Below are 11360 nucleotides of genomic sequence, written 5' to 3' on the forward strand. Positions count from 1 at the left end.
AGTGCGATTGTTGCAATTTGCAGCGCATTCCTATAGATAGCTATGAACGCAGTGGCAGGGCTGTTTCAGGGTGCAGTCGCAGCTACTGGCGATGACGGCTCATAAAACAGAACATGTCCTCCAGAAACGATCACAAATAACAATATCGAGAGGCTAATAAGGCAGCTATACTCTGTAGATAGGTGCTGATGACCTTACTCCGTTTCTAAACTCATAAAATATCTTGGAGTACGACAGTATCGTCGGACAAAGGTGACCTATCACCTGTTCTGCAAAGTAATCTTACACTGAGTTGAAAGCATGGAATAAAAATACGTGGAATGTAATGGAGTTTATGTAGAGAAATTTTGCTTTACTAACAAAAAAATTAATTTACTAAGTGTTTTGCCAAGCAACTCTCTTCCATGTAATCTATATTTGATAAAATTTAATTTCAAACTTTGACATTACCTAAAATACCGTAAATAAGAATTACTCTCAGATATGTAGTGCCGCAGACCGAAGTAGGATCCACATTTATTCATGACTTGTTAGTGCAGTACTGCGGTATTCTGGCTGTCAATAGAACATTACAAGTAGTGCAAATTCTACTGAATTCAACATCCAATATTTTTCCTCTGTCTGGCCTGTTGTGATTCATAAGTTGTCAGCAGAAGACTCAGAATAAGAAATCTCGTGGTACATTATCCAACAAAGGACGCGCAGGAATTCCCAGGAAGCCATCAAGGTGATGACGCTACTGAGAATTCAAGCGGCTGCCAGCCAAACGGGGTATCAGCTGTGAGGAACGATCAAGTGCGTGGACCAGTCGAGGTCACCACCACTCCCTCGTCTCTGCAGAGACAAGCAATGTGACGTCATGCGCGGAACAGCTGGTATATATGACGCCGCTTACGCTGTGGTCGACACATCACTGCACAGCCACAGTTGGGACCTTTCTTAACAGCCGCGATGCACAAGTGTACTCTCGCACTGTTGTTGGCGTGCCTGGTGGCAGCTGCCGCCGCGTACACCACCAAGTACGACAACATCGACCTGGACGACATCCTGCGTAACGACCGCCTACTGAAGAAGTACCACGAGTGCCTGCTCTCAGACAGCGATGCATCCTGCACCCCTGATGGGAAGGAGCTCAAGGGTACGTGTAATTCTAGTACTCAAAATGTACGACAGTTTCCACATGGCCTTTACCTTTCTGTTTATTCTCTAAATTCCTTTCGTCCCTGCAAAACAATGATTCTGTTTTAGTCAGATTAAGAATGTATTTCATATAACCATTTGCAATTTGTATCACCACACGAACCACAATGCACTGGTGTCAGTTTCACTTACACTGCTGATAGATAGTGATGAGATTTCACTGCTTGTATTACTCGTTCTGTTGACAGAAAAATCTAACTTTGATGCTTAAGTTATTTGCTTACATGTTTGCTTCCTAATACATTCCTCGTTCAGACACAATTGGAAAGGTATAATTAGCGTGCACTGCATTCAGTACTGAAAGAATTCCTGTTTTAGTGCTATCTATACGCTAGTTCCATGCATTAAGAACTTACTTCATACAGGGTGTTTCAAAAATGACCGGTATATTTGAAACGGCAATAAAAACTAAACGAGCAGCGATAGAAATACACCGTTTGTTGCAATATGCTTGGGACAACAGTACATTTTCAGGCAGACAAACTTTCGAAATTACAGTAGTTACAATTTTCAACAACAGATGGCGCTGCGGTCTGGGAAACTCTATAGTACGATATTTTCCACATATCCACCATGCGTAGCAATAATATGGCGTAGTCTCTGAATGAAATTACCCGAAACCTTTGACAACCTGTCTGGCGGAATGGCTTCACATGCAGATGGGATGTACTGCTCCAGCTGTTCAATTGTTTCTGGATTCTGGCGGTACACCTGGTCTTTCAAGTGTCCCCACAGAAAGAAGTCACAGGGGTTCATGTCTGGCGAATAGGGAGGCCAATCCACGCCGCCTCCTGTATGTTTCGGATGGCCCAAAGCAATCACATGATCATCGAAATATTCATTCAGGAAATTAAAGACGTCGGCCGTGCGATGTGGCCGGGCACCATCTTGCATAAACCACGAGGTGTTCGCAGTGTCGTCTAAGGCAGTTTGTACCGCCACAAATTCACGAAGAATGTCCAGATAGCGTGATGCAGTAATCGTTTCGGATCTGAAAAATGGGCCAATGATTCCTTTGGAAGAAATGGCGGCCCAGACCAGTACTTTTTGAGAATGCAGGGACGATGGGACTGCAACATGCGGCTTTTCGGTTCCCCATATGCGCCAGTTCTGTTTATTGACGAAGCCGTCCAGGTAAAAATAAGCTTCATCAGTAAACCAAATGCTGCCCACATGCATATCGCCGTCATCAATCCTGTGCACTATATCGTTAGCGAATGTCTCTCGTGCAACAATGGTAGCGGCGCTGAGGGGTTGCCGAGTTTGAATTTTGTATGGATAGAGGTGTAAACTCTGGCGCATGAGACGATACGTGGACGTTGGCGTCATTTGGACCGCAGCTGCAACACGGCGAACGGAAACCCGAGGCCGCTGTTGGATCACCTGCTGCACTAGCTGCGCGTTGCCCTCTGTGGTTGTCGTACGCGGTCGCCCTACCTTTCCAGCACGTTCATCCGTCACGTTCCCAGTCCGTTGAAATTTTTCAAACAGATCCTTTATTGTATCGCTTTTCGGTCCTTTGGTTACATTAAACCTCCGTTGAAAACGTCGTCTTGTTGCAACAACACTGTGTTCTAGGCGGTGGAATTCCAACACCAGAAAAATCCTCTGTTCTAAGGAATAAACCATGTTGTCTACAGCACACTTGCACGTTGTGAACAGCACACGCTTACAGCAGAAAGACGACGTACAGAATGGCGCACCCACAGACTACGTTGTCTTCTATATCGTTCACATCACTTGCAGCGCCATCTGTTGTTGAAAATTGTAACTACTGTAATTTCGAAAGTTTGTCTGCCTGAAAATGTACTGTTGTCCCAAGCATATTGCAACAAACGGTGTATTTCTATCGTTGCTCGTTTAGTTTTTATTGCCGTTTCAAATATACCGGTCATTTTTGAAACACCCTGTACATACCAGTAACATCAACCTTTCTTCCATCGGTCTTCTGACTTGTCTGATCCAGCGTGCCATGATTTTCACTTCTATGCTAATCTTTCCATCTCAGAGAACCACTTACAACCTACGTCTTCAATTATTTGGCGAATGTACTCAAAACTCTGACTTCCTCTATAGAATTTGCCTTCTTTCTTTTTACTATTCTGTTTTACTTTCTATTTTGTAAAATTTTCCTTATATTTCTTCTTTCTTTTATTGCTGCTCCTGTTAACATGAGAATGTCTCGGCCTACAATACGCTTTTGCACTAGTTTAAAAAGTTTTTCTGCATATCAAATATCACTTTCCTCCTAGGTATTTTACTTTGTATATCAAATATCTGTAGATACAAGGTACCCATGAGCAATTATAACATCTGTTACCTAGAATCTGCATAGTCTAGACAGAGACTGTACTTGAATCATAGTTTCTAGCTCCAGTAATAGAGGAACAGTTTTCCTATTTTCATTGGAATCCAGTTACATACACCTGTGAACTGGAAGCTCAGAAATATTTATTGGGAAAATTGCTCTTTATTTGAGTGCTGGGATTCGAAATAAGTATACTGTATTCAATTAGTTTCTGAACAGGACTGATCTGATAAGTGTAGACATTCTAAATATCACTTGACACTCTAGCAATTACAGCTTACAGAATCATCCATCACCACGTTCGTCAGTAACGTACTGGATGTCCGTAAATCCACGCTTACATTTCTAAAAATAATAACCTCGAAAGTGTTAGAGATAGATCACCGTGGTTTGTTGTAGAACGTTTAGCACCTCTCAAACGTCAATGTAAATCTTGGAGATATTACGGCTGTTCCCATGTATGGATCCACATTGAAACATCAACAGTTCTGATTGATCCATCGATTCGTGCACCATCGGTAGCAGTATCATTAGGAGGTGTTGCGTACACTGTATCAAATGTAACATTGCGAAAACAAGTCTAACGGCCTGACATCGGGAGAGTGCGGAGCCGATGTGATGGAGTCATCAACCGATCCACGTCTCAGAAAATGCGTCGTTCAGAACATCCTGCACTTTCAAACTCCAGTCTAATGTTGGTCCAATCATGCTGGATGATGATGGACGGCTGCAGCCGTACTGTAACCATACCAGCTGGAGACACTGAAGGACGTTCACTTCATGTTTAGACTTCAACACTGCTGGTCTTTTCAAGTTTATAAAACGTCTCATTATGCTTGCTTCTGCCTGGAATACCCTCCCATGATGATGATGATGAGGTCCCATACTCCGAGGAGCGTAGGGGACGATGCAGGAGACCCGAACCGCTGTACTAGGCCAGATCCGAGTGGAGGTGGTTTGCCATTGCCTTCCTCCGACCGTAATGGGGATGAATGATGATGAAGACGACACAACAACACCCAGTTACCTCGAAGCAGGAGAAATTCCTTACCCCGCTGGGAATCTAACCCAACACCCCGTGCGCGGTAAGCGAGAACGCTACCGCAAGACCACGAGTTGCGGTAGCTGATGTCCCATACTGAAGTCTTAATTCCGCAGAAACCTCGTCACATATTTGCTTTTGCACGCCACAAGACAAACTGCACCTTCACTTGGTCGGTTGCCATTTTAATGCACCCCAAATTCAAAAAACCTTTGAGAGCAGCCAGACGTCTTAAAGTAAACGACGATTTATACATCTAATAGCTCCCAAATTATGATGTTTTGAAATGATAGAGGTACCTTTTGGACATTCTCGTTAACTACAAGACGCACACATTTAGTTCTTTCCCAAATATTAGATAGAGACTCAAAGAGTGAATAATACTGATTTGCCGTGGCGAAAGCAAAGAAATCAATACGGCTGTACAAAAAAATTCATTATTATTGAAAAGACTTATCTACTAGCATAAATATTGATTTGAGAGTTGGGAGATACAACATTTATTCAGCAGCACAATGTTTTGTTCACTACAGCTAGGCTATAACAATAATATTTATACTTGCAATCATTTATGTACGTAATTTTCATTGCTGCGTAATTTACGCTTTATTAGCTCCACTGTACTACATATCTGATGCAGATGGTCCATGCGAAGGACTTTCACATCGACCATTTGCATTAATCTGTTCCTATATTCTCAAAAAGTAGGACTCCATTAATGAGATGAACGTGAATGCTCACCTTTTCATAAAAAGGGATGTTCCCACTGGATATGAATCTCATGATGCATTTCCATCTAACAGTATTCTCATGGCCCTCGTATTTCTGATTGTGTTCCTTGTCTGTTAACAGCCGCCATTCCTGATGCGCTGACGGACGACTGTGCCAAGTGCAATGAGAAGCAGAAGGCCGGAGCCGAGAAGGTGATCAAGTTCCTTATCAAGGAGAAGCCCGACCTGTGGACACCGCTGGAGAACAAATACGACCCCACCGGCACTTACAGGCAGAAGTACGCTGAGGAACTCAAGAGGGTCTCCGCCTAAACACCGGTACATCTTTGGCGCTGAACTGCGAAAGCTGCAGAGCAGTTACCAGGCTGTGTCTCTGTGATACCACCAAGGAACTTTAATTTATGCCGTCATTTTTCCACTATTGTTGTATTCCATATCTTCTAAAATAAATGTCTGTTAATTGAAAGGTCTGTTGTTCCTCTTCTTAAACTGAACATGTTTGGAAAACGAAAGAGATTGCTGAATTGTACTGCAAAATCCTAGGTTTGAGCATATCTCTCGTTAATGTTAGTATTATAAGAACAAAATGAAATCTTGTTTCCGAGCAATTCTCAAAAAGGGTATCTCACTGCGGTTACCTCATATAGAGAACTTGTGGGAAGTAATAATGCGAAAACGAGCCAGTCACAACAAATTACCTTCATTATGTCTAAGTAATGTCTGTCTTTCTAAAGTTGAGAAGTTCACAGGCTTAAAAATACAGTTAATTTTCATTGAGACCATGCGTAGTGGTGATGGAAATATCGAAAACACGAGAGGAAGCCTCAGCATTGGCACAGTAGACCTATGTCATCAGTGTGACGTATTGCAGTTGCCATACAGCAGACATAGTTCAGGAAATATAAATTCACAAACACAGAGATATATGATGAACTGCCGCATTGTGCATGACGTTTAAGTCTTTTACTTCTATGCTACTGCACCTATTCCCACCATATTTGGGGAACATCATTCACACACGCCGCTGAATATACGTACACAAATACATCACTGTACAATTCATACTTCAAGAGATATGTTACCATAAACACTGAGATGCGTGGAAAAATTAACGCATCTCGCATGTTGTTTTAATACATTTTTTCTTTCTTAGACACTCCTGCGAGTCAATTCGATGAAATGTCTGAAACCTGGCAGCGCTTTTGATAACTGTAAACAGCAATAGACGAAAACAATATCCGTCGATAGAGCTGTGAAAGAAGCGTTGCCTTTGAGACGTTTACAAAATCAGTAGTTGTACTTATCCACTTGTACATTATTAATATCTCTTTGTGCGGCTGTTTCGCGATAACATGGAAATGAATTTTTTTCGATATTACACTGAAACACAGTTCATTTTTTGTTTCCGTTCGTAAAAGAAAATTAGCGAAATGAATACCCTGGCAGTACCGGGTTTGTCAGCTAGTACCCATTATATATAGAAACAGCTGTCTCAATATATTAACGAACATATGGTTATCAAGTTGTCTACGGGTAATAACATATTGTGTAAGTTCCATTTAATAAGTGAATAGCTTACAGGCAATCGACAGTATCGATGCACATTGTAGCTATAGACTCTCTGAGTTCAGATAACAAGATTAGCCGATATCCGACGTACGAATTTCCAGTACAAAATTAATCAAATCTGTGGCAGTGTGTTCTTCCAATAGTAAGTTATTACGTCAACATCGCCTAATAAGCACAGTATTCACATCACCAGTTTCGACAATTTAATGCAATCTTGTGATTAGTTCACTATGCAGTCAAGTTAAGCACTCTACCATTAAGAAGGGCTGTAAAATATGTCAGCGAAATATGCCCCATGTCGTCATACAGTGGGATACAGTAGCTGCAATGATGTGAAGCACTTCCAATACTTTCAGGGGTTTCAAAGTGTGGTGTCACCGCCAGACACCACACTTGCTAGGTGGTAGCTTTTAAATCGGCCGCGGTCCGCTAGTATACGACGGAACCGCGTGTTGCCACTGTCAGTGATGGCAGACCGAGCGCCGCCACACGGCAGGTCTAGTGAGACGTACTAGCACTCGCCCCAGTTGTACAGCAGACTTTGCTAGCGATGCTACATTGACAAATACGCTCTCATTTGCCGAGATGATAGTTAGCATAGCCTTCAGCTACGTCATTTGCTACGACCTAGCAAGGCGCCATGACCAGTTTATAACAAGAGCGATGTTCTCCAATTATGGATTTAAGTTAAGTATTCCAGCAACTACGTTCTTTTCTTACTAGACTCAACTCCTTTAACTGTTCCAGTCCTCACGCCAGTCTGCGTGAGCTTAAACGCCTGCCTTTCGGCTTCCTCCAAACTCCGTGAATTGGCACCTGCCAATTCACAACACAAAGCGTTAGAAATAATGGCCAACCAGTTCCAAACTACAAGTTTATTAAAGTTTGACCATGATTTCAGCGGTTTTACAACCGTCTTCTCCAGAAGACGTGCCTGTTTTTAGGGTTTTCAGTTTAATGTCCCTATATTTATATGCATCTTTAGATACCTGGACAGGCACACATTTCAAGATTTTGAACATAGCTGCGCTTCAGCAACTGTGCATGCAAGAGCTTCAGTGTATTAGAAATAACTGCCAACTTCAAGGTGTAGCCGGGTAGGATGACGGAGCAGGAAATAGAGGAAAACCAAATTTGGAAAGCGCTTGACAACCTGTCGACGGGAAGGTCAGTAGGGGATACTGCGTAAATTACTCCGACAGTAAGTGGCAGGGAAATCGAGCTTCAATTTTGATAGTAACAATCAGAATTGCACTTACAGTAATTTAGGGACAGCATAAATAATCTAAACCAGGCTGGACTGATAGGGATCCGAAATTCTCCCACTGACAATCGAAGGACAAACAAACAGCAAGATTGCACCCTCATCGTGCCATCTCGCTGACAAGCACTGGGATACGAATCAGAGTGCCGTTACCAGTACCACGACACATTAACATAAGGCAAATATTCATGTCTTTCAGTGATAACAAATGTAAATATGCATTGAAGCATAACTGTATTTCTCTGCAGGACTTTTGAACGTATTTTTATACGACGGGACCTCAAAACGTAAGTTAAATGTTATTACAGCAAGCCACATAACTTTTATAGAATTCTGGTCTGGCGGTATGCCACCTGACTTCCGGAAAAATATCATACACTCAATTCCGAAGACTGCAAGTTACGACACGTGCGAGAATTACCGCACAATCAGTTTAACAGCTCATGCATCCAAGTTGCTGACAAGAATAACATACAGAAGATTGGAGAAGAAAATTGAGAATGTGTCAGGTGACGATCAGTTTGGCTTTAGGAAGGCAAAGGTATCAGAGAGGCAATACTTACTTTGCCGCTTGATAATAGAAGAAAGAGTAAGGAAAATTAAGACATATTCACAGGATTTGTCGACATTGTGAAATGGTGCAAGTTGTTCGAAATTCTGAGAAAAATAAGGGTAAGCTACAGAGAAAGAAGGGTAACATACAATATATAGAAAAGCCAAGAAGGAACACTAAGAGTGGAAGACTAAGAACGAAGTGCTAGGATTAAAAACGGTTTAAGACAGGGGCGCAGTTCCTGCCCTTACCATTGAATCTATACCTCGAAGAAACAATCACGGGAATGAGAGAAAGGTCCTAGAGTGGAACTGAAATTCAAGGTGAAATGATATCAACGATAAGATTCGTTGATGATATTGTTATCCACAGTAAACGTGAACAAGAATTACAGAATCTACCGAACTGAATGAACAGTCTAATGAATACAAATATGGATTGAGAGTAAATCGAAGAAATACGAGTGCAGTGAGAGTTAGCAGAAATGAGAACAGCAAGAAACTTAACATTAGGATTGATGGTCACGAAGTAGATGAAGTTAAGGAATTATATTACGTAGGCAGCAAAATACCCAGTGACGGATGGAGCAAAGAGGACACCAAAGCATACTAGCATCGGCAAAAGGGGAGTTCCTGGCCAAAGGAAGTCTACTAGCATTAAACGTAGGCCTTAGTTTGATGAAGAAATTTTTGAGAATGTACGTTTCGAGCACAGCATTGTATGATAGTGAAAACTGAACTGTGGGAAAACCAGAACAGAAGAGACGAAAATTTTGAGGTGTGTTGCTACAGACGAATGTTGAAAATTAGGTGGACTGATAAGGTAAGCAGTTAGGAAGTTCTGCGCAGAGTCGGAGAGAACAGCAACATAAGTAAATTACTGACAAGAAGAAGGAGCAGGATGGTAGGACATATGTTAAGACGTCAGGGAACAATTTCCGTGACACTAGAGGAAGCAGTACAGAGTAAAAACTGCAGAGGGAACAGAGATTGGAATAGATCAAGCAAATAATTGAGGACGTAGGTTGCAATTGGAAACATAGTAGTATTTTCCATCATAGTAAATAAATCTCTGTGAACTAAGATCGGAAATCCTGTACCTAGAGGGAAATCAAAGTTCCACGAATCGTTCAGTTCCGCTCCTTGGTCACGGAGCCAGCAGGGAACCTCTCTGTGAACGTCCTCATAGTTGGAAAATCTTTTTCCCTCCATATGTTCATTGGCTTGCCTAAAATATGAGAATCGCTTGGTGTAAAATCTTGTCTTCCGATCAGCATCACCCAAGCCAGTGCGGCTCGGGTCAAATCGTTGGTTTCGTTTTACCACAGCAGGACGCGACATTGCATTTGGTCCTTTCACCGCCAGAATTTCACGGTGAGTTTTTAATATATACGTTCTGCCCATAACAATCGTACTGTTCCTCGTACCTCAACTTTGGCCTACGTTTCCAACCGCTGTGCCACATCAGTCGGACACTATGACTCACCTGTTATCCGTACCGCAGCAGAACTGTGCCTGAAGACATCCCAAAGCGTGTGCTGCTTTCTCACAACCCTCTGTACTTGTAGCGTAATAGTCTTGGCGTAGATAGACCTGATAACTCACTTTCTGAAATCCGTGCGTAACTTAGTCATTTTTGAAAACCACCCAAACCTGTTCGTCTTCTACAATTTTGTTTCGCAATGTAAAACAGTCACCGCAAATCAGCTGAAGAAGTTTTCGTCGATGTTTTAATATTTAGGGATGAAAGAGAAATTAGAGTGTAACGTTCCAGGAATATCACTGCAGATCCGCTGGAAACTTAGTTGGTTAAGGATGGGGAAGGAAGTCGATCATGACGTTTTAAAAGACACCTTCCATGCATTCGCCTAGGGTGATTTAGGGAAACCAAGTGCAACCTAAATCTGACGGTATGGAGATTACAAGACCACCTCTCCCGATTGCACTTATTATGACCGGCCGGCTTGAGACTTACGTCCACTACAAATGATTACTTCTTCCGATGGAAATAATAGCACAGTCTAATATAGTCGTAACAGTTCTGCGTATTTTTGTTGGACACTGCTACAGTAAGGCGCCAAGGGGCCATGGACTGCACTGTTGTGCACCGGATTCAGTGAATGCGAATCGTATGGATTATAACAGTTCGCAACAATCTTTTTACGAAAGCGAATTTATGTAGTGCAATAAACTGCAGCAGTAAAAAAAGACAATGCTCTATTTGTCATGCCTTAGTTTTCTGTAACAGGCCTATATTATATTTACCAGCATTTAACAGGCCAGCTGCTACAATGGGAAGTGGAAGACTGGGTTCGGTTGTGACCTAGTGCATTCCGTGAACCATTAAGCAACTTTGTTTACTGCTCGATCCTAGCAAGTAAAATCAAAAAATTTAGTAATGGTAACTATTGAAGACTAACATCATAACGCTACTAAATCAAATTTCAATAAAAGGAGCCCCAATGATACTTGTCATATTATGTGATCGTCTACACCTGGTGTCGTGATAAAATTGATTGCTGGCAGAAAGAACCTTAAATGGACGCCACAACCAATACATTAAAAAGTGCGATCACACGCAGACCCACAGCAGGCCTCAGTCACCCCTCTGCGTCGTTGCTGCTTGCTGGGCCCAGACCTAGCTGGCGGCCAACACCCAAGCTGTTGTTCCTCCTACCAGAAGCGCACTGCTCA

The 11360-nt window shown here is 42.2% G+C and overlaps 1 protein-coding gene across 1 annotated transcript; it reads left to right on the top strand.

The window, feature by feature from the left end:
• Positions 1 to 913: 913 nt before the first annotated feature.
• On the top strand, positions 914 to 5750 carry LOC126191034 (allergen Tha p 1-like). The gene is made up of 2 exons (XM_049931740.1): positions 914 to 1138; positions 5403 to 5750. The coding sequence occupies exons 1-2, from the start codon at positions 952 to 954 to the stop codon at positions 5591 to 5593; spliced, it is 378 nt and encodes a 125-aa protein (XP_049787697.1). The 5' UTR covers positions 914 to 951; the 3' UTR covers positions 5594 to 5750.
• Positions 5751 to 11360: the final 5610 nt, after the last annotated feature.

This window comes from Schistocerca cancellata, chromosome 6 (assembly GCF_023864275.1).
Source record: "Schistocerca cancellata isolate TAMUIC-IGC-003103 chromosome 6, iqSchCanc2.1, whole genome shotgun sequence".
Taxonomy (NCBI): Eukaryota; Metazoa; Arthropoda; class Insecta; order Orthoptera; family Acrididae; genus Schistocerca; species Schistocerca cancellata.

Bases quoted from the DNA above. Each gene is read 5' to 3' on its own strand.
- LOC126191034 (XM_049931740.1), top strand. From the start codon at position 952: ATGCACAAGTGTACTCTCGCACTGTTGTTGGCGTGCCTGGTGGCAGCT. The intron at 1,139-5,402 runs GTACGTGTAATT...GTCTGTTAACAG, and splicing joins TGATGGGAAGGAGCTCAAGG to CCGCCATTCCTGATGCGCTG.